General features: G+C 47.1%; 2 protein-coding genes across 4 annotated transcripts in view; both read right to left on the reverse strand.

Moving 5' to 3' along the window:
- The window catches only part of c17h15orf61 (chromosome 17 C15orf61 homolog), a 333,965-nt gene that overhangs the window by 251,090 nt on the left and 59,173 nt on the right, over nt 1–23,702 (reverse strand). The window lies entirely within an intron of this gene.
- Nucleotides 1–23,702, reverse strand: part of smad3b (SMAD family member 3b) — a 152,242-nt gene that overhangs the window by 5,647 nt on the left and 122,893 nt on the right. For all 3 annotated transcript variants that reach the window (XR_011587446.1, XM_070858536.1, XM_070858535.1), the window contains 3 exons: nt 10,234–10,446; nt 4,961–5,098; nt 3,389–3,533 (listed from right to left, as the gene is read on the reverse strand). Coding sequence is in view for 2 of the 3 variants with exons in the window: in XM_070858536.1 (XP_070714637.1) it covers nt 3,389–3,533; nt 4,961–5,098; nt 10,234–10,446 (496 nt within the window). In the remaining variant the exon portion in view is untranslated. The remainder of the gene's footprint in view (nt 1–3,388; nt 3,534–4,960; nt 5,099–10,233; nt 10,447–23,702) is intronic.

Genomic DNA, 23,702 nt, shown 5'->3' on the forward strand with positions numbered 1-23,702 from the left:
TGGAAACACCCAGTGGGACAGGCAACATCCACGTGATAGAAACCAGAGTTAACGTTTCAGGTCTGAGACCTTTCGTCAGAGCTGGAAAAGTTAGAGATGAATCAGTTTTTTAAGTGGGTGCAGAGGCAGGGAAAGGGGGGGGGGGGGGGGAGGGGAGGAGAGAACAAAAGGGAGAGTCTGTGATGGGGTGGAAGGCAGGAGTGATTAAATGTGGCAAATGGGGACGACAGAATCATAAACTACTGCCGCCTGAAAGAATAGGGGCAGAAGTTACAGTCTGAAGTTGTTGAACTCAATGTTGAGTCCAGAAATCTGTAACGTGCCGAATCGAAAGATGAGGTGCTGTTTTGAACGATAAGGGAGTGGAGGGTGATGGGGAGCGGGCAGGGAAGTGGAGTTGAGGTCAAGATCAGATCAGACATGATCTTATTGAATGTAGGTGGGTGCAGAGAGGGTATTTCCACTCATAGGGGAAACCAAAACTGGGGGACACAGTCTTAGAATAAGGAGCCACCCATTTAAAACTGAGATGAGGAATTTCTTCTCTCAGAGGGTTGTAAATCTATGAAATTCTCTGCCCCAGAGAGCTGTGGAGGTTGGGTCATTGAATATATTTAAGGTGGAGATAGATTTTTGAGCGATAAGGGAGTAAAGGGTTATGGGGAGGGAAGTGGAGCTGAGTCCATGATCAGATCAGCCATGATCTTATTGAGTGGTGGAGCAGGCTCAAGGAGCCAAATGGCCTGCTCCTGTTTCTATTTCTTATGTTCTTACGATCCTCGAGCTTACTTTGAGCTTCGTTGGAACTGTGTAAGCGGCCAAGGACGGAGAGGTCAGAGTGGGAGTGGAACGGGGAATTAAAGTGACGGGCGACCGGAAGCTCGGGGTCACACTTACGGACTGAACGGGGATGTTCCGCAAAGCTGTCACCCAATCTGTGTTTGGTGTCCTGGCTGATCTTGCCTCCTCGCTAGCCCAGGAAGACCTAGGCTAATTATAATGCCCCCAACACTGTCCTGGTCAGGATCAGCTAACTCAGCACAGACTGGGAATGTGATGTGGGACCTTCTGGTCTGTATGGAGCAGTCCCAAACCAGCCGGTGTCTTTACTCGGAAGGTTATCAAGAGCGCAGCATTGTGGCAGCATACAGGCAGATAGCTCTGGGTGCTTCAACAGGTAGCAGCGGAGAAAAACTAAAGCAAAGAGAGATGGGGGGGGGGGGGGGAGAGGGGGGGAGAAGATAAAGCCCCACTCAACGAGTAGGATTTTGAGAGGTTTTTCTAAGGAGATAAATAAGTGTTGAGATAAAGAGATTTAGGGAAGGAGTTCCAGACGATAAAGATCTGGAGGCTGGAAGAGTGGTCACAGATGGCGGTGTGGCCAACAGAATATTGCTGGGGCCGCGAACATTAATATAACATTTTAAACTGCGGTCTTGCTGGTGAGATTATTTCCTCCGAAAACATCCAAATTAAGACTTTAAAAAGAAAAACCTCAGGTACCAAGGCTCGAAGGGCCGAATGGCCTACTTCTGCACCTATTTTCTATGTTCTATGTTCTATGAACTGGAACAAGCCTCTTTGCAGTATGTGCCCAAGGGTGTTGTTGGATTTACACTCCACGGGCTGTGGAGTGTTTACCTACTTCTTAATAATTAATGATCTTTTTCCCTCCTTCATCACAACCTCCCTCCCACCTTCTCGGTCCCAACTTAAAATGTTCAGAAGTGGCTCGAGGGCAGCATTGATTTTTGTGTGTGTGTGTGTGTTTCTGTGCGCGTTTAGCATCTGGATGTGATTATCTAGCTGGACGGGAGCCAGCACTTTGGAGTATTGGCTGTTATTTGAATGTGGGGAGAACCAGCAAAGTCTCTAAGCATCTGCTGGGTTTGGAGGATGGGGGAGTTGCTAATCAGAGCTGCTGCTGTCCCTCCTGCCTGCTAAACGCAAATGCGCAAAAGAAAATATATATCTTGAATTACATAGCTAATTTGGACTCACTGCCGTTCAAAAATGACACGGTGTAAAGTGCTTCTCCTTTTCCTGCTGATGAACCCAACATCCTGCAAGGTAACTGAGGGGGACAGGACCGGCTCTCTCTCTCTCACACACACACAGCTTTATATCCCTCTATTCATTTAGCTCAATATTCTGGGCAATTTACTCTTAAGAACAAGTTGCATTTACATAGCGTCTTTAATGTGGTAAAACATCCCAAGACGCTTCACAGGAGCGATCATCAAACGAAATTTGACACCGCGCCATTTCAAGAGATATTAGGACTGGCTGGTCCAAGAGGTGGGTTTTAAGGAGCATCTTAAAGGAGGAGTGGTTCATGGAGGGAATTCCAGAGTTTAGGGTCCAGGCAGCTGAAGGCACGGTTTAGGCTGCAGTTACACGATTATGTTGGCAGAAGTGGTTTTGGGCACATTCAACGTGAATATTACGTTTATGTTGCTGCTTTTTTTTCTCAACCTGGATCTTCCCGTCTGCCCGCACCAGCGAAACCGGCAAGTTTATTTTGGGATTGTCACCATCTGTGTGAGACCTGCCCCTTGGGCACTGGTGGCACTCACACAACCATGCAGCAATCTGACGGCAGCTTTAGACCACCACCGAGCAGGTAACAGCCCCAAGGTGTGAGGCCCTCCCCCACAGAAGGCCATCTGACGGTGGCACAATGCATGCAGTATAAATCTGGCCTTGGACTCAACCTGCACCCATCAGCTACCCCACTCCGAATAGGACTGACACAGCCCTGGGGAGCAAAGAAGGAAAGACTTGCATTTATATAGCGCCTTTCACGATCACTGGATATTCCAAAGTGCTTTACAGCCAATGAAGTACTGTTTGAAGTGTAGCCACTGTTGTAATGTAGGAAACGCCGGCAGCAAGCTCCCACAAACAGCAATGTGATAACAACCAGATAATCAGTTTTTGCTATGTTGGTTGAGGGATAAGTATTGACCAGGACACCGGGGATAACTCCCCTGCTCTTCTTCGAAATAATGCCATGGGATCTTTTACATCCATCTGAGAGGGCAGACGGGGCCTCGGTTTAACGTCTCATCGAAAGACAGCACATCCGACAATGCAGCACTCCCTCAGCACTGCACTGGGAGTGTCAGCCTAGATTTTTGTGCTCAAGTCTCTGGAGTGGGACTTGAACCCACAACCTTCTGACTCAGAGGTGAGGGTGCTGCCCACTGAGCCACAGCTGACACAGCAAACACCCCACCTGCTCTCTCGGTTAAGCACAGAGACTCCTGCTCGATATGCAAACCAGTAAAGTGACCTTGAGGGCCGAAAGCGCCTAGTCCCTCGGTTGCCAGATTCCCACGTTAACAATGGCCGAGGTGCGTTTGGCATCGAACATCGTAAACGATACCTGTACTCTGCTCCCCAGCCTTTGACAAAGCTCATTCGGATTGTGCACATCCTGGTCAGCTGATAGACTGCTTCGAAGCCCTGGTTCACTGACTGAGCCAGTAGAGCTGCAAATTCCTGGTTATTAAAGATCTTGAGGTTGCATCCTGTTAAGGAAAAGAGCAAAGCCATTGTAGATCAGAATGCACACCACTTGCCAGAAAATTGCCATTTTCCTCCCACAAAACTCCACCCCCTTCACCACCCTGATTCCAACTTGTACTTCACTGCCAAGTGCGTATGTTTGTTTATTCAAACCTTCTAACCCCTTGATTAAGTGCCAACCTGTAGCTCACTCCTGGGTAACTGTTATTCTGGTAATAAACCATCTGAACCCCCTTGAATAAATTGTAGCCTGTAGCTCGCTCCCAGGTAGCTGTTATTCTACATATAAACCATCTGAACCCAGCCTGCAACTCACTACTGGGAATCTGTTATTCAATCTATAAACCATCAAACCTCTTGCCTTCAAATCCAACATCCGTTCAGTATTCTGGAACAGCTGTTAGGGAGTGCATCAGAAACCACAAGGGCTGCTGTGTGTTACGAAGCCCATCTCAATCACAAATTAAGAGGTGTGTAGTGTCCTTGGAATTACACTGTCGCTGATTGTTACCCACTCGTTACTCAGGGCGGTGTGGTCTTGACTCAGCTCTCAGGGTGGTCCAAAATCACGGGGCCCTTCGCAAAGAACAGAGCCGCTTTCGGGGAACCAGGGGCGGCTCTGCAGTTAATGACATGGCTGCCCGACCCAGCAAGCCTCAGTGAGGGCTAAAAGAATTTATCATAGAAACCATAGAAATTTACAGCGCAGAAGGAGGCCATTTCGGCCCAATGTGTCCGCACCGGCCGACAAAGAGCCGCACGGCCCTCGGTCAGCAGCCCTGAAGGTTACATATAAACCTATGAACAATGGCGGAAAGGCAAAGCGTATCCAGCCCAACCAGTCCGCCTGACACAACTGCGACACCCCTTACACTGAAACATTCTACACTCCCAACCAAGAGCTATCCAGCCTAATCCCACTTTCCAGCTCTTGGTCCGTAGCCCTGCAGGTTATGGCTCTTTAAGTGCACATCCGGGTACTTTTTAAATGTGGTGAGGGTTTCTGTCTCTATCACCCTTTCGGGCAGTGAGTTCCAGATCCCTACCACCCTCTGGATGAAGAAATTTCCCCTCAAATCCCCTCTAAACTTCCCCCCAATAACTTTAAATCTATGCCCGCTAGTTGTTGATCCCTCTGCCAAGGGAAACAGGTCCTTCCTATTCTCTCTATCCAGGCCAGTCATAATTTTATACACCTCAATCAGGTCTCCCCTCAGCCTCCTCCGTTCCAAAGAAAACAGACCCAGCATCTCCAATTTATCGGCTCATATTTCTACACAATAAAGTTATGAATAGATAGCAAGTACAATGAACAGAAATAACTCTTCTCCCCACCTTCCCCCCCCCACCCCCCCAAACAAGTTCCCCATCCCATTTAATTGAGAACATATCAGAAGGCAGCATAGGGAAGCCACTTCATCGAGGTTACCTGGCGGAATCTTGCAGACGGTCGCAGGATGCCACCCATAGCGCTGGTTGCAGTTCGGACTCTGAACAAAGATGGCGCTGTCGCTCAAGCACTCAGCGAAGACCTCTCCCCCAATGTAGTATAGTCTGACTCCCCTGCCTGGAATGCACAGGACACATGGCCATCAGCAGTCAGAAACACAACCAATCCAAACACACGGCCTTCTCAGCATTGCTCCACACGAAACAGCATGTCCTTAAAGAACCTGCTGACTGCATTCAACATAATCCCCCCTGTTTACAAACCAAAGTATGCAAACTTGAAAAACCATGAGGAGAGAATTGATAAAGAAGCATTTGAAAGGCAATAAAACAAAATCTAAATGAGATAAAGACATTTAAAAAAAAACAATCCGCCTGTCCGCAGTGTTATTTTTAAAATCCTTAACATACTCTCATGGAAACACACACACACACACACACAACTCCTGAACTCCAAGATGTCCTGGGCTTGGTTCTTACAGATGTACATGTCCTGAATTGGACAAATGTGGTCTATCCCACAGTCAGGACCCTAAACACGCACTTGAAATGGGCCCATCATCTCTCTCGTGTTCGGCAACAGTCTGCTCAACAGACCACAATCTGATACACAAGACTTGCGTACAGTGACCCACCAGTCATTTCTATGTGTATGGACCGTGTGTGCACATATATATATATATATATTTTTTTATTTTAAATGTCTTCGTTCATGGGATGTGGGTGTCGCTGGCAAGGCCGGCATTTATTGCCCACCCCGAATTGCCCTCGAGAAGATGGTGGTGAGCCGCCTTCTTGAACTGCTGTCCTGTGGTACAACTGAGTCTCTCGCTGGGCCGTTTCAGAGAGCCCTTACAAATCGGCCACATTGCTGTGGGTCTGGACTCACATATAGGCCAGACCGGGTAAGGACGGCAGATTTCCCTCCCTAAAGGAAAGTGAACCTGATGGGTTTTTATGACAATCATGGTCACCCTTATTTATACTAACTTTTTATTCCAGATTTATTTAATTAACTGAATTCAAATTCAAAGCTATCGTGGTGGGATTTGAAATCATGTCTCTGGATCATTAGTCTGGGCCTCTGGATTATTAGTCCAGTAACATATGCATATCCTGTAACATAACATAACTACTATGCTACCGTTCCCAGTATACACACACACACATAAGTACTATATAGAGACAGACAGGCAGAGGCATTGACCAACTTTTGGGCCTGTTATTTTAATAGATGGCTTTCACTGCTGCAGTGATTGCTGGGATGGCCACATCTCCATAGCTGCATAGAGAGAAACCCTGCCGATCCCACAATCAGATGGGCTGTGAAGTGAGAAGGAGAACTGCAGTAACAGGGAAAGGCAAGGAAGCAGGATATCTGAGGAGACGAGGAAGATGTATTAAATGTCCCACGGCTGAGACAGACACTGTTTGCCACTAGGTGATGCCTTGGATACACAATTGGTGATTCAAAATCTCACAACCGATGATTTATCTGTAGTCAACAGCTCTGGGCAATGTGTGCTTCATGGGAAAAATGGGGCGAGATTACAAAATTCTGTGGTACAGAGGGATCTGGGGGTCCTTGTGCATGAAACACAAAAAGTTAGTATGCAGACACAGCAAGTAATCAGGAAGGCAAATGGAATGTTGGCCTTTATTACAAGGGGGGATAGAGTATAAAAGCAGAGAAGTCCTGCTACAACTGTACAGGGTATTGGTGAGGCCACACCTGGAGTACTGCATACAGTTTTGGTCTCAGTATTTAAGGAAGGATATACTAGCATTGGTGGCTGTTCAGAGAAGGTTCACTAGGTTGATTTCGGAGATGAGGGGGTTGACTTATGAAGATAGGTTGAACCTATACTCTTGGAGTTCATAAGAATGAGAGGTGATCTTATTGAAACATAAGATAATGAGGGGGCTCGACAAGGTGGATGCAGAGAGGATATTTCCACTCATAGGGGAAACTAAAACTAGGGGACATAGTCTCAGAATAAGGGGCCGCCCATTTAGAACTGAGATGAGGAGGAATTTCTTCTCTCAGAGGGTTGTAAATCTATGGAATTCTCTGCCCCAGAGAACTGTGGAGGCTGGGTCATTGACTATATTTAAGGCGGAGATAGACAGATTTTTGAATGATAAGGGAATAAAGGGTTATGGGGAGTGGGCAGGGAAGTGGAGCTGAGTCCATGATCTTATTAAATGGTGGAGCAGGCTCGAAGGGCCAAATGGCCTAATCCTGCTCCTATTTCTTATGTTCTTAAAGGTTATGGGGAACAGGCAGGAAAGTGGAGTTGAGGCCATGATCAGACCAGCCATGATCTTATTGAATTGTGGAGCAGACTCGAGGGGCCAAATGGCCGGCTCCTGCTCCTATTTCTTTCTTAGGTTCTTATTCAAAATCTCACAAGTGATGATTGGTTTGTTGTCAACAGCTTTGGTCAATATGTGTTTAATGGGAAAGCTTACTCAATACACCTGTACAACAGCATCACTCGCTTACCTCCTGTTGACTTGTGACTTTATAAAACAGGAACACTCCCAACAATCCTGTGCTTCTCATTCATACCAACACAGCCACCTATAGACACATTTTAATAGTGGAAGCAAGTCTTCCTCGATTCTGAGGGACTGCCTATGATGATGATCTGCACAAAATGTTTCCTCCCACGTCATCACAAGTCAGCACTTGTAAAATATGAAGTTAAGCAACAGGAGGCGACTGAGAAGTGCCGGAAGAGTACAGGTATCATCCGTTGTAGGGTAACTTAGTGAAAGATAACCACCTTTTACTTAATTAGAAAGGGAGGGGTTGCTTCACTCGAGCCCAGTTTGCCGAAACTATGCGTTTAACAATGAGACTAGCAGAAAGAGCATTCCGGTTATATCTTTAATGGCTGGCTGAACTGTTTTTGGTGGTTTTGGTGGGAAGGAGGAATGTTGGCCAGGATTCCAGGAGAACTCCCTGTTCTTCTTCAAATATTGACTTAGGACATTTATTTGATACATTCTATGATTGTGGGCATTGGTGGCAAGGCCGGTATTTATCGCCCATCCCTCATGCCTTGAGAATATGGTGGTGGGCTTTCTTGAACCGCTGCAAGCAATTTTATACAGCCGACTGGCTTGCTAGGCCACTTCACAGGGCAGTTGAGAATCAACCACGTTGGTGTGAGGCAGCAACATGAACTTGCATTTATATAGCACCTTTAAGTTGGTAAAACATCCCAAGAGGGCATTATAAACCAAAATTTGACACCAAGCCACATAAGGAGATCTTAGGACAGATGACCAAAAGCTTGGTCAAAGAGGTAGGTTTGCAACGTGTGAACATAAGAAATAGGAGCAGGAGTCAGTCATTTGGCCTCTCGAGCCTGCTCCGCAATTCAATAAAACCATGGCTGATCTGATCTTGGCCTCAACTCCACTTTCCTGCCTGTTCCCCATAACCCTTGACTCCTGGAGGGTAGTAGGGCTGGAGGAGGTTACAGAGGTAGGGTGGGGTGAGGCCATGGAGGGATTTGAAACACAAGGATGAGAATTTTGTGGGTATCGGGTGAGGACATCATTCAAAAGCCATCAGGAGCAGGAACGCTGGTTGATTTTGTTTCCCTGCCAGTTCCTACACTTTGGGATAGTTGGGATTAATGGGATTAATTTTAGCGAATCAACCGCAAGATGATGTCAGATAACAGGGCCTTGGTGAGACCACACCTGCAGTACTGTGCACAGTTTTGGTCTCCTTAACTAAGGAAGGATACACTTGCCTTGGAGACAGTGCAATGGAGGTTCACCAGATTGATTCCTATGATGAAAGGGCTGTCTTATGATGAGAGATTGTGTAGAATGGGCCCATACACTCTGGAGTTTAGAAGAATGAGAGGTGATCTCATTGAAACATACAAGATTCTGAGGAGTATTGACAGGATAGATGCAGGGAGGATGTTTCCCCTGGCTGGAGAGTCTAGAACCAGGGGGCACAGTCTCAGGATAAGGGGTCAGCCATTTAAGACTGAGATAAGGAGAAACTTCTTCACTCAGAGGGTTGTGAATCTTTGGAATTCTCTGCCCCAGAGGGCTGTGGATGTTTGGTCTTGAGTATATTCAAGGCTGAGATCGATAGATTTTTGGAGTCTAGGGGAATCGAAGGATATGGAGATTGGGCGGGAAAGTGGAGTTGAGGTCGATGATCAGCCATGATCTTATTGAATGGCGGAGCAGGCTCGATGGGCCGTAGGTGCTACTCCTGTTCCTAATTCTTATGGTCTTAACTCAACGCAGACCAGGGATGAAACCCGGGACGGCTCTGTGCATTTACTCACTGAGCCATTGGTGGTTCAGTGCGAGGCGGCCTTGCTTTGCTCCAACACCTCAGTTACCGAGCATAGATCCGGAGTCAGGGCCTAACCTCACCTTGGAGCAAAGAGGAGCGAGATCCCCTAGAGGAGGGAACCTCACTCTGCTGCATCTTTGAGTCAGTTTGAGCTTTAACATGCGATTTACACTGCATAGATCAGTGTTGGTGCAAAGCAGCAACCACTGAAACTTCAGTGTGAATCCACCCTTAACCAGAAAAATGCTGAGACAACACAGCCATCTCTCTGCAACAACAACAACAACAACTTGCATCTATACAGTGCCTTTTAGGTAATAAGACATCCCACTGCGCTTCACAGCAGCGTTACCAGACAAAATTTGATACCGAGCCACGTGAGGAGATATTAGGACAGGGCTTGGTCAAAGGGAGGTTTTATGGAGCGTCTTAAAGGAGAGAGAGGTAGAGAGGCGGAGTAGTTTAGGGAGGGAGTTCAAGAGCTTGGGGCCCAGGCAACAGAAGGCACGGCCACCAATGGTTAAGTGAAAAAAAATCAGGGATGCACAAGAGGCCAGAATTGGAGGAGCGCAGATATCTCGGGGGGCGGGGGGGGGGGGGTTGTGGGGCTGGAGGAGATTACAGAGGTTGGGAGGAGCGAGGCCATGGAGGGATTTGAACAGAAGGATGAGAAGTTGGAAATCGAGGTGCTGCTTAACCGGGAGCCAGTGTAGGTCAGCGAGTACAGGGGGTGATGGGTGAACAGGACTTGGTGCGAGTTAGGACACGGGGCAGCTGAGTTTTAGGATGAGCTCAAGTTCACAAAGGTTTGAGGTGGGAGGCCGGCCAGGAGAGCTTTGGAATAGACCATTACCAATGTGCACCGTGCAGGTATCGGGTGAGGACATCACTCAAAAATGGCCAACGCCATCCATTACCAATGTGCCTTCTCGTCAGCTCCACGGCGGCATTCCTGTTGACGTTTGACAGCAGCCCCAAGCAGAAGCGTTCGGAGTTGGATGGGTCGGTGAAGCCATCGACGGTGAGAGAGGGCTGAGAGGCGTGGAACGTCTCCCCCACTCGCTGGTTCAGTTCGTAGTAAGCTATCGAGCACCAGAAGGCCGGCTCACAGTAGGTCACCGGCTGCAGATCTGCAAAAGGAGACACAAAGCCGTGAAACAAATGTAGACAATGGATGAAGGCTCCGAATAAGTGCGTTGGCTGATTTTCCACTTCCAAACTCAAGTTTCTGAGCCCAATGTGCAGCATCCCGACCGATATCATGACAACAACATGAGCTGCACCATGGTTTTCTAGACCAATATGTCGATGAACCAACCAGGGAGCTGGCCATCCTAGATTGGGTGATGTGTAATAAGAAAGGACTAATTAGCAATCTTGTTGTGAGAGACCCCTTGGGGAAGAGTGACCATAACATGGTAGAATTCTTTATTAGGATGGAGAGTGACACAGTTAATTCAGAAACTAGGGTCCTGAACTTAAGGAAAGGTAACTTCGATGGTTTGAAGTGTGAATTGGCTAGAATAGACTGGCAAATGATACTTAAAGGGTTGATGGTGGATAGGCAATGGCAAACATTTAAAGATCACATGGATGAACTTCAGCAATTGTACATCCATGTCTGGAGTAAAAATAAAATGGGGAAGGTGGCTCAACTTAAGTGTATCTAAGGGTTCAGTCATGGCAGGAGAGCTCGGTCGGGTGTTATAATCCTCCTGTACCATGTGGGAACTCAGGGACACTTCCGGTGTCCCTGACGACTACGTGTGCGGGAAGTGTATCCATCTCAAGCTCCTGACGGTCCGCGTTACGGAATTGGAGCTGAGGGTGGATTCACTCTGGAGCATCCACAATGCTGAGAATGACGTGAGTATCACGTGTAGTGAGTTGGTCTTACCGCAGGGAAAGGGTCCACAGCCAGATAGGGAATGGAAGACCAGCAGGAAGAGTAGTGCAAGGAAGGTAGTGCAGGGGTCCCCTGTGGTCATCCCCCTACAAAACAGATACACCGTTTTGAGTACTGTTGAGGGGAGGGCAGCAGCAGCCAAGTTCATGGCACCGTGGCTGGCTCTGCTGCACAGGAAGGCAAGAAAAAGAGTTGGAGAGCAATAGTCATAGGGGATTCAATGGTGAGGGGAATAGATAGGCATTTCTGCGGCCGCGACCGAGACTCCAGGATGGTATGTTGCCTCCCTGGTGCAAGGGTCAAGGATGTCTCGGAGCGGGTGCAGGACATTCTGAAATGGGAGGGAGAACAGCCAGTTGTCGTGGTGCACATTGGTACCAACGACATAGGTAAAAAAAGGGATGAGGTCCTACGAAACGAATTTAAGGAGCTAGGAGCTAAATTAAAAAGTAGGACCTCAAAAGTAGTAATCTCGGGATTGCTACCAGTGCCACGTGATAGTCAGAGTAGGAATCGCAGGATAGCGCAGATGAATACGTGGCTTGAGCAGTGGTGCAGCAGGGAGGGATTCAAATTCCTGGGGCATTGGGACCGGTTCTGGGGGAGGTGGGACCAGTACAAACCGGATGGTCTGCAGCTGGGCAGGACCGGAACCAATGTCCTAGGGGGAGTGTTTGCTAGTGCTGTTGGGGAGGATTTAAACTAATATGGCAGGGGGATGGGAACCAATGCAGGGAGACAGAGGGAAATAAAAAGGAGGCAAAAGCAAAAGACAGAAAGGAGATGAAGAAAAGTGGAGGGCAGAGAAACCCAAGGCAAAGAACAAAAAGGGCCACTGTACAGCAAAATTCTAAAAGGACAAAGGGTGTTAAAAAAACAAGCCTGAAGGCTTTGTGTCTTAATGCAAGGAGTATCCGCAATAAGGTGGATGAATTAATTGTACAAATAGATGTTAACAAATTTGATGTGATTGGGATTACGGAGACGTGGCTCCAGGATGATCAGGGCTGGAAACTCAACATTCAGGGGTATTCAACATTCAGGAAGGATAGAATAAAAGGAAAAGGAGGTGGGGTAGCATTGCTGGTTAAAGAGGAGATTAATGCAATAGTTAGGAAAGACATTAGCTTGGATGATGTGGAATCTATATGGGTAGAGCTGCAGAACACCAAAGGGCAAAAAACGTTAGTAGGAGTTGTGTACAGACCTCCAAACAGTAATAGGGATGTTGGGGAGGGCATCAAACAGGAAATTAGGGGTGCATACAATAAAGGTGTAGCAGTTATAATGGGTGACTTTAATATGCACATAGATTGGGCTAGCCAAACTGGAAGCAATACGGTGGAGGAGGATTTCCTGGAGTGCATAAGGGATGGTTTTCTAGACCAATATGTTGAGGAACCAACTAGGGGGGAGGCCATCTTAGACTGGGTGTTGTGTAATGAGAGAGGATTAATTAGCAATCTCATTGTGCGAGGCCCCTTGGGGAAGAGTGACCATAATATGGTGGAATTCTGCATTAGGATGGAGAATGAAACAGTAAATTCAGAGACCATGGTCCAGAACTTAAAGAAGGGTAACTTTGAAGGTATGAGGCGTGAATTGGCTAGGATAGATTGGCGAATGATACTTAGGGGGTTGACTGTGGATGGGCAATGGCAGACATTTAGAGACCGCATGGATGAATTACAACAATTGTACATTCCTGTCTGGCGTAAAAATAAAAAAGGGAAGGTGGCTCAACCGTGGCTATCAAGGGAAATCAGGGATAGTATTAAAGCCAAGGAAGTGGCATACAAATTGGCCAGAAATAGCAGCGAACCTGGGGACTGGGAGAAATTTAGAACTCAGCAGAGGAGGACAAAGGGTTTGATTAGGGCAGGGAAAATGGAGTACGAGAAGAAGCTTGCAGGGAACATTAAGACGGATTGCAAAAGTTTCTATAGGTATGTAAAGAGAAAAAGGTTAGTAAAGACAAATGTAGGTCCCCTGCAGTCAGAATCAGGGGAAGTCATAACGGGGAACAAAGAAATGGCAGACCAATTGAACAAGTACTTTGGTTCGGTATTCACTAAGGAGGATACAAACAACCTTCCGGATATAAAAGGGGTCAGAGGGTCTAGTAAGGAGGGGAAACGGAGAGAAATCTTTATTAGTCGGGAAATTGTGTTGGGGAAATTGATGGGATTAAAGGCCGATAAATCCCCAGGGCCTGACGGACTGCATCCCAGAGTACTTAAGGAGGTGGCCTTGGAAATAGTGGATGCATTGACAGTCATTTTCCAACATTCCATTGACTCTGGATCAGTTCCTATGGAGTGGAGGGTAGCCAATGTAACCCCACTTTTTAAAAAAGGAGGGAGAGAGAAAACAGGGAATTATAGACCGGTCAGCCTGACCTCAGTAGTGGGTAAAATGATGGAATCAATTATTAAGGATGTCATAGCAGTGCATCTGGAAAATGGTGACATGATAGGTCCAAGTCAGCATGGATTTGTGAAAGGGAAATCATGCTTGACAAATCTTCTGGAATTTTTTGAGGATGTTTCCAGTAAAGTAGACAAAGGAGAACCAGTTGATGTGGTATATTTGGACTTTCAGAAGGCTTTCGACAAGGTCCCACACAAGAGATTAATGTGCAAAGTTAAAGCACATGGGATTGGGGGTAGTGTGCTGACGTGGATTGAGAACTGGTTGTCAGACAGGAAGCAAAGAGTAGGAGTAAACGGGTACTTTTCAGAATGGCAGGCAGTGACTAGTGGGGTGCCGCAAGGTTCTGTGCTGGGGCCCCAGCTGTTTACATTGTACATTAATGATTTAGACGAGGGGATTAAATGCAGTATCTCCAAATTTGCGGATGACACTAAGTTGGGTGGCAGTGTGAGCTGCGAGGAGGATGCTATTAGGCTGCAGAGTGACTTGGATAGGTTAGGTGAGTGGGCAAATGCATGGCAGATGAAGTATAATGTGGATAAATGTGAGGTTATCCACTTTGGTGGTAAAAACAGAGAGACAGACTATTATCTGAATGTTGACAGATTAGGAAAAGGGAAGGTGCAACGAGACCTGGGTGTCATGGTACATCAGTCATTGAAGATTAGCATGCAGGTACAGCAGGCGGTTAAGAAAGCAAATGGCATGTTGGCCTTCATAGCGAGGGGATTTGAATACAGGGGCAGGGAGGTGTTGCTACAGTTGTACAGGGCCTTGGTGAGGCCACACCTGGAGTATTGTGTACAGTTTTGGTCTCCTAACTTGAGGAAGGACATTCTTGCTATTGAGGGAGTGCAGCGAAGATTCACCAGACTGATTCCCGGGATGGCAGGACTGACCTATCAAGAAAGACTGGATCAACTGGGCTTGTATTCACTGGAGTTCAGAAGAATGAGAGGGGACCTCATGGAAACGTTTAAAATTCTGACGGGTTTAGACAGGTTAGATGCAGGAAGAATGTTCCCAATGTTGGGGAAGTCCAGAACCAGGGGTCACAGTCTGAGGATAAGGGGTAAGCCATTTAGGACCGAGATGAGGAGAAACTTCTTCACCCAGAGAGTGGTGAACCTGTGGAATTCTCTACCACAGAAAGTAGTTGAGGCCAATTCACTAAATATATTCAAAAGGGAGTTAGATGAAGTCCTTACTACTCGGGGGATCAAGGGTTATGGCGAGAAAGCAGGAATGGGGTACTGAAGTTTCATGTTCAGCCATGAACTCATTGAATGGCAGTGAAGGCTAGAAGGGCTGAATGGCCTGCTCCTGCACCTATTTTCTATGTTTCTATGTTTCTAACTGTGGCTAACAAGGGAAATTAAGGATAGTGTTAAATCCAAGAGGCATATAAATTGGCCAGAAAAAGCAACAAACCTGAGAACTGGGAGAAATTTAGATCAGCAGAGGAGGGCAAAAGGTTTAATTAAGAGGGGGAAAATAGAGTACGAGAAGAAGCTTGCCGGGAACATAAAAACTCACTGCAAAAGCTTCTATAGATATGTGAAGAAAAGATTAGTGAAGACAAACGTAGGTCTCTTGCAGTCGGATTCAGGTGAATTTATAAATGGGGAACAAAAAAATGGCAGACCAATTGAACAAATACTTCGGTTCTGTCTTCACGAAGGAAGACACAAATAACCTTCCGAAAGTACTAGGGGACCGAGGGTTTAGTGAGAAGGAGGAACTGAAGGATATCCTTATTAGGCGGGAAATTGTGTTAGGAAAATTGATGGGATTGAAGGCCGATAAATCCCCGGGGCCTGATAGTCTGCATCCCAGAGTACTTAAGGAAGTGGCCCTAAAAATAGTGAATGCATTGGTGATCATTTTCCAACAGTCTATCGACTCGGGATCAGTTCCTATGGACTGGAGGGTAGCTAATGTAACACCACTTTTTAAAAAGGGAGGGAGAGAGAAAGCGGGTCATTATAGACCGGTTAGCCTGACATCAGTGGTGGGGTAAATGTTGGAATCAATTATTAAGGATGAAATAGCAGCGTATTTGGAAAGCAGTCCAAGTCAGCATGGATTTATGAAGGGGAAATCATGCTTGACAAAGCTTCTGGAATTTTTTGAGGATATAACTAGTAGAGTGAACAAGGGAGAACCAGTGGATGTGGTGTATTTGGACTTTCAAAAGGCTTTTGACAAGGTCCCACACAAGAGATTGGTGTGCAAAATCAAAGCACATGGTATTGGGGTAATATACTGACGTGGATAGAGAACTGGTTGGCAGACAGGAAGCAGAGAGTCGGGACAAACGGGTCCTTTTCCGAGTGGCAGCCAGTGACTAGTGGAGTGCCGCAGGACTCAGTGTTGGGACCTCAGCTCTTTACAATATACATTAACGATTTGGATGAAGGAATTGAGTGTAATATCTCCAAGTTTGCAAATGACACTAAACTGGGTGGCAGTGTGAGCTGTGACGGGGACGCTAAGAGGCTGCAGGGTGACTTGGACAGGTTAGGTGAGTGGGCAAATGCATGGCAAATGCAGTATAATGTGGATAAATGTGAGGTTATCCACTTTGGGGGCAAAAACGCTTAGACAGAATATTATCTGAATGGTGGCAGATTAGGAAAAGGGGAGGTGCAACGAGACCTGGGTGTCATGGTTCATCAGTCATTGAAAGTTGGCATTCAGGTGCAGCAGGCGGTAAAGAAGGCAAATGGTATGTTGTCGTTCATAGCTAGGAGATTTGAGTAGAGGAGCAGGGAGGTCTTACTGCAGTTGTACAGGGCCTTGGTGAGGCCTCACCTGGAATATTGTATTCAATTTTGGTCTCCTAATCTGAGGAAGGATGTTCTTGCTATTGAGGGAGTGCAGCGAAGGTTCACCAGACTGATTCCCGGGATGACCGGACTGACATATGAGGAGAGACTGGATCAATTGGGCCTTTATACAATGGAGTTTAGAAGGATGAGAGGGGCTCTCATAGAAACATACAAGATTCTGACTGGACGGGACAGGTTAGATGCGGGTAGATTGTTCCCGATGTTGAGGAAGTCCAGAACCAGGGGACACCGTCTTAGGATAAGGGGTAGGCCATTTAGGACTGAGATGAGGAGAAACTTCTTCACTCAGAGGCCCCAAGTTTCCACACGCGGCGAAAAAGGCGCACCTCAGAGCTGGGCGCCTGTTTTTAGCGCCGAAAATGGCGCCGGAAAAAAAGTGCGGTCTTCTTGAGCTCGATGTCTGCTTGGCGCGGCGCACAGGGGGCGGAGCCTACCACTCGCACCGATTTTGTAAGTAGGAGGGGGCAGGTACAATTGAAATGAGGCTTCTTGGTGCCGGCAACCCTGCGCGTGCGCGTTGGAGCGTTCGCGCACGCGCAGTCTGAAGTAAACATTGGCACTCGGCCATTTTTAAAAGTACTGCATAAAAAGTTAAAATTTGTTTCTTGGACCCCTGCAAAGGTTTGTATTTTAATTTTCTTGATATTTCTGTGTGTGAGGGAGTGCTTTTAGCAGCACTGCTGCATAAATCACCTGCTGAAATCAGTGAGTTCAGCTTTTCACTGCTAAACTTGCAGAACCGGTGCTGCATTGGTACATGCAAATTAAGGACTGTGTGTTTGGAGAAATAAGAGTGCCAATTCAACTTTGCAATGGATCAACGTCCACCAAGAACAAAGAATTTCTTGCATGAAGAAGTGGAGATACTAGTCAACGTAATTGAGCAGAGATGGCAGGAGCTAGATACCAGCAACAGAGGTCGCATAAAAGTGCCACCAAAAGAAATGAAGAAACGCTGGAACCAAGTTGCAGAAGATTACTGCGCAGTGGTGCATACCAGGAGATCTGGAAGTCAGTGTAAAAAGAAATGGCACGACCTTGGTCAAGTAGTTAGTGTAAGTAATATTTCCTATTTTTAATTTAATCGTAATTGTAACCTGGCTATCTGTATGTCCCACCTTGCAGACTGACGCAGTCTAAAAAGTTATATTTTACTCTTTGCAGAAGAAATTGGCCCACAACAAAAGGGAGGCAACTCGGACAGGAGGAGGCGTGCCCAATCTGCATCCACTGACACCCTTGGAACAAAGGGTAGCTGCTATGATGAGTCGGACATGGAGTAAAGCAATCGGTACAGCACAAGCTGGGCCCGCACGCGAGGAAGAGGGCAAGTCCTGAAAATGCATCATGGCCCTTTAAATCAACCTGCTGCCTGGCCTGCTATGTGTGAGAGTACTCATGCCACCCACCCGGCCCCCTCCCTTGCTGTTAAGCATTTGACTGTTCTGATGTATTTTGCAGAACATGATGATGATGACGATGATAATGCTGCTGCTGCCAACCCTGAGGATCCTGAGGGTACACAACAAGGACCAGTACAACCAGCTGCGGACGATCCAGACTGGATGATGACAGCGATGACTGAAATGTCTGTAGGGGAGAGCTTCCAATTTAATGTTTATGAGCCCCCATCAAGGGGCATCAGAGTTTCAACCCCTAGCATAGGTCTTGGTTCCACCTTCCATGGTTTCGCTTCCGATGTTGCGGGTCCCAGTGGTGCTGCTGGTATAATGCAGCTTTCTACAGTCAGTGCACTACCGTCCCAGCCTGCGCCTCCCTCTCGCATAGGTTCTGGTTCCACCTACTATGGTTTTGATTCCGACGCTTCGGGTCCCAGTGTTACTGCTGATATCATCGAGCAGTTTACACCCATTCGTCCAACATCCCAGCCCACGGCTCGCACTAGAGTGCTGTCGTCTGGAACACCAAGCGTCCTACCGTTCCAGCCCTAGCCTCTCCCTCTAGTTCTGCCGTCTGCAACACAGAGCATCCCACCATTCCAGCCCGAGCCTCTCCCTCCAGTTCAGCTGTCTGGAACACAGAGCGTCCCACAGTCCCAGCCTGCGCCTCTCTGTGTAATGGTGCCGCTTGCAACACCGAGCATCCCACCGTCCGTGCCCGCGCCTCCCAGTGTAGTGGTGCCACGAGGCAGACCCAGGCAGAGGAGAAAGAGATTGGAGACACGCTCTCCTGAGATGCAGCATGCAACAGATGCGGCTCAGGTTGTGGCATTGGGTATGGAGATCAATGAGCTTACCCGATCACTCATCGGTGGCGTCAATGCAGTAGGTGAAGAATTGACGGTCCTGACAGGAGAAATAGCAGTAATGACACGGGAACTTAGTGAGGGAATATCCGAGGGAGTGCAATCGACGGCACAGGCCGTCAGGGAGGGCCTGGTTGAGGTAGCTGCTGCAATAAGGGCACACAGCCCAGCTAATCAAATGACACCCTCATGAGGAAGTGAACATTCACTGAGATATGGATGAGACATGGTTGCAGCCTTTCTTTGCTGCTTTTGTTCTTGTTCTTGATGTAGCTGTAGTAGCGTTTTTCAAATTGAAATTGTTTTGTAACTTTACAACTTACAAGGGATCTTATGGTTTTTAAGTGATCTTATAGTGTAAATGCTCTCACATTTTTTTGTATCTTATTTAATTTTGCACCTAAAAAGTGATCCTGAAGTTTAAGTGTTCTTCAGAGTGTAAGATTTTTCACAATGAAACTGTTTTGTAAGTTTTGTAACTTTACAACATATAAGTGATCTCAGGGTTTTCAAGTGATCTTATAGTGTAAATGCTCTCACATTCTGTAAATTATTTAATTTTGCATCTAAAAAGTGATCTTGAAGTGTAAGTGATCTTAGAGTGTAAAATTTTTCACATAGAAAGTTTTGTAACTTTACAAGTTTATAAGTGATCTTAAAGTTTTTAAGTGATCTTCAAGAGTCATATTAAAAAGTATAGTTTGATACAACAAATATTTTATTAGAGTGACGTTAACTTTTCAATAAAATATTTTTTCATTAAAACTGTTTCATGTTCCATTAACACAACACAACGTAGGAACAACTGCAAAGAATAAACATGTCCATATGCAAAAGTGGTCGCAGAGCCCTCAGGCATCAGTAGTTGAAGCATTCACGGATGAGCTGCTGGCGCAAGTCTCGAGCAATCGTTAAAGGGGCACGATGGACGGCCCTCCTCTGACCTCGTGTTCCGGCATCAGGCACTTGCATGCTTTCCTGATTGTCGTTATCATCCACATCCTGGTCTTCCGTAATACTATCATCATGCACTGGACCCACACGTCGGTCTTCGGGTTCCACTACCAACTCCTGCTGCCTCATGATGGCTAAGTTATGAAGCATGCAGCGCACAACAGTGAAGTGACCGACCATCTCAGGAGAGTATTGCAACTGTCCTCCGGAATGGTCCAGGCATCGGAATCGCTGTTTCAATATGCCAATTGTCCTCTCAATGATGCTGCGCATCGCAATGTGCGCCATGTTGTATTGACGGTCAGCTTCTGTCCGTGTCACGCGTATGGGCGTCATGAGCCAGGTGGTCAGGCCGTACCCTTTGTCTCCCAGTAGCCAGCTCTGCCCTTCTGGCTGCTGCTCAAACATGTCAGATAGAACGCTGTCGCGTAGGATGAATGCATCGTGGGTGCTGCCAGGGTATTTCGCATCGACTGACATGATGCGCTGCTTGTCGTCACACACGAGCTGCACATTGATAGAGTGGAAACCTTTCCTATTTCGGTACTGCTCAGATTCCTCCACGGATGCTCGCAAGGCTATGTGGGTACAATCAATGCAGCCCTGTACCTTTGGGAAGCCGGCAAACCTGAAGAAGCCCACAGCCCGCTCATGGATCGCTTGTGCGGTCATTGGGAAATTGATGAAGTCATTCCTTCGCGCATAAAGTGCAGCAGTGACCTGGTAAATGCAGGCATGTATTGCACATTGAGAGATGGCACACCCATCTCCAGTTGTAGCCTGAAACGATCCCGAGGCATAGAAAGAAAGTGCAGCTGTTACCTTCACTTCAACAGACAAGGCAGTTGTCCTTCTGCTTCTGGGCTGCAAATCTGCTCTCACCATATCACAGATCTCAGCGATAACTTCTCTGCGAAAACGCAGCCTTTTCACATAATCAGCCTCGCTCATGTCCAGGTACAAGCGCCTGGTTCGATATTGTCGACGTGGGTAAGGTCTCCTGCCCATCAACCTACGGGCTACGACGTTCCTGGTGCGGTGAGCTCTAATCAATTCTCTCCTATGCAGTGAATTGATGGCAAACCATTGCATAATACGTGGTGTTGACAATGCAGCACCCATTCTGCAAATTTAAATATAAAACTCTCTGTGGCTGCCTCTCCCTGTCCAAATGGCCTCAGTCCCCCTCACAGCTCGAAGGCTGCTGCTGTATCTTCGGCTGCCGGCCAGCCACTGACGCCGCTGCTATCTCATGGCCGAATGGCCTCATGCCGGTCCGCTGATTCTTCGACTGCCGGCCAGCCACTGACGCCGCTGATATCTCATGGCCGAATGGCCTCACGTCGGTCCGCTGATTCTTCGACTGCCAGCTAGCCACTGACATCTCATGGCCGAATGGCCTCGGGTCCATCCGATGCTGCTTCTTCGCGGCCAGCCACGAAGAGAATGAAGGCCTGCCTCAAGCACTGCAGCTCAGCTCGAAGCTTGCTGCCGCTGCCGTCGCCGTCGAGACACTGACGCCACACCCCTGCCGCAAGCACTGTAGCTCAGCTCGAAGGCTGCTTGCTGCCGCTGCCATCGAGACACTGACGCCACACCGCTGCCTGAAAGGCCTGCCTGAAGCACTTTCACACAGGTAGGAACATGGTTTATTTAATCTTTTCTTTGCTTATAAATTTTTATTCAGGTTGGATTTATTTGTATAATATTTGTAAAAGTATAACTAAGGATTGATTGTAGAATTTAATGACTTCCCTTCCCCCCCCCCCCCCACCTCGCTCCCTACGCCTAATTTGTAACCTGCGCCTGATTTTTTAAAGTGTAGACAAGGTTTTTTCAAGTGTACAAAAATCTTCACTTACTCCATTCTAAGTTAGTTTGGAGTACGTTTTCACTGTGGAAACTTTGAAATCAGGCGTCAGTGGCCGGACACGTCCCCTTTTGAAAAGAAAATTCTGTTCCAAAGTGAAACTGTTCTATCTGACTAGAACTGGAGAAAACTAAATGTGGAGAATTCCGATTTCTAAGATACTCCGTTCTACACCAGTTGCTCCTAAAAATCAGGAGCAAATCATGTGGAAACTTGGGGCCAGAGAGTTGTTAACCTGTGGAATTCCCTGCCGCAGAGAGTTGTTGATGCCAGTTCATTGGATATGTTCAAGAGGGAGTTGGATATGGCACTTACGGCTAAAGGGATCAAGGGGTATGGAGAGAAAGCAGGAAAGGGGTACTGAGGGAATGATCAGCCATGATCTTATCAAATGGTGGTGCAGGCTCGAAGGGCCGAATGGCCTACTCCTGCACCTATTTTCTATGTTTCTATGTCCTGCCAGTGTCACCCGTGGCTCAGTGGGTAGCACTCTGACCTCGGAGTCAGAAGGTCGTGGGTTCAAGTCCCACTCCAGGGACTTGATCACAAAATCCAGGCCGACACTCCCAGTGCAGTGATGAGGGAGCGCTGCACTGTCGGAGGTGCCGTCTTTCGGATGAGGCCCAGTCTGCTCTCACAGGTGGACATAAAAAATCCCACGGCACTATTTTGAAGAAAAGCAGGGGGAGTTATCCCCGGTGTTCTGGGGCCAATATTTATCCTTCAATAAACATAACAAAAACAGATTAACCAGTCATTGTCACATTACGGTTTGTGGGAGCTTGCTGTGCACAAATTGGCTGCCGCGTTTCCCACAGTACAACAGTGACGACACTTCAAAAGTACTTCATTGACTGTAAAGCGCTTTGAGACGTCTGGTGGTCGTGAAAGGCGCTATAGAAATGTAAGTCGTTCTTTCTTCTAAAAGATTTCATGAGCTCCGCTTGAACAATGATTAGTGGCAGAAAATTCCGAATTTTCGCCACCGTTTGTGTAAAGAATTCTTTTTCTAATCTCCCCCTTAATAACTTTTCGTGATTATCTTAAATTCATGCCTGCTGATTACTGCTTCGCTGACCGGTGGGGACAATCGAACTGTAATTATCCCAGGAACACCATCAGGTCACTCCCCTCAACCCTGTCAGCACTGGTGAGAGAAGCTTCATTAAAAAAGGAAAAAGAATGTAGGAAACACGGCAGCCAATTTGCACACAGCAAGGTCCCACAAATAGCAATGTGATAATGACCAGATAATCTGTTTTAGTGATGTTGATTGAGGGATAAATATTGGCCCCAGGACACAGGAGATAACTCCCCTGCTCTTCTTCCAAATAGTGCCGTGGGATCTTTTACATCCACCTGAGAGGAAGCAGATGGAGCCTCGGTTTAACGTCTCATCTGAAAGACGGCACCTCCGACATTGCGGCACTCCTCAGCACTGCCTAACTGTAACCTCTGAACTCTGGTAATGTCCCAGTGCCTTACCTTTCCCATTGCTTTTATATCCTTCCCAACACGGTCTGCCCAAGAACTGCGCACACTACTCAAAACACGGCCTAACGAAGATCAAGTGAAAGTTCAACATTACCTCATTGCTTCTGTATTCTCGGTCTCCAGATACAAAACCCAAGATTCTATTTGCCTTTTATATCCTTATCTACTTGTGCTGTCTGCACACCAAGTTCCCTCTGTTCATCTATTCTATTTATAATCTTACATTTGAAGAAAGACTTGCATTTATATAGCCCCTTTCATGGTCACCGGACGTCTCAAAACGCTTTACAGCCAATGAAGTACTTTTGGAGTGTAGTCACTGGAGTTGTAATGTGGGAAACGCAGCAGCCAATTTGCGCACAGCAAGCTCCCACAAACAGCAATGTGATAATGACCAGATAATCTGTTTTAGTGATGTTGATTGAGGGATAAATATTGGCCAGGACACCGGGGATAACTCCCCCGCTCTTCTTTGAAATAGTGCCATGGGATCTTTTATGTCTATCTGAGAGGGCAGTCGGGGCCTCCGAAAGGCGGCACTTCTGACAGTGCAGCACTCCCTCAGCACTGCACTGGATTTATATGCTCAAGTCCCTGGAGTGGGACTCGAA

Source organism: Pristiophorus japonicus, chromosome 17, assembly GCF_044704955.1.
Source record: "Pristiophorus japonicus isolate sPriJap1 chromosome 17, sPriJap1.hap1, whole genome shotgun sequence".
In the NCBI taxonomy this organism is placed as follows: Eukaryota; Metazoa; Chordata; class Chondrichthyes; family Pristiophoridae; genus Pristiophorus; species Pristiophorus japonicus.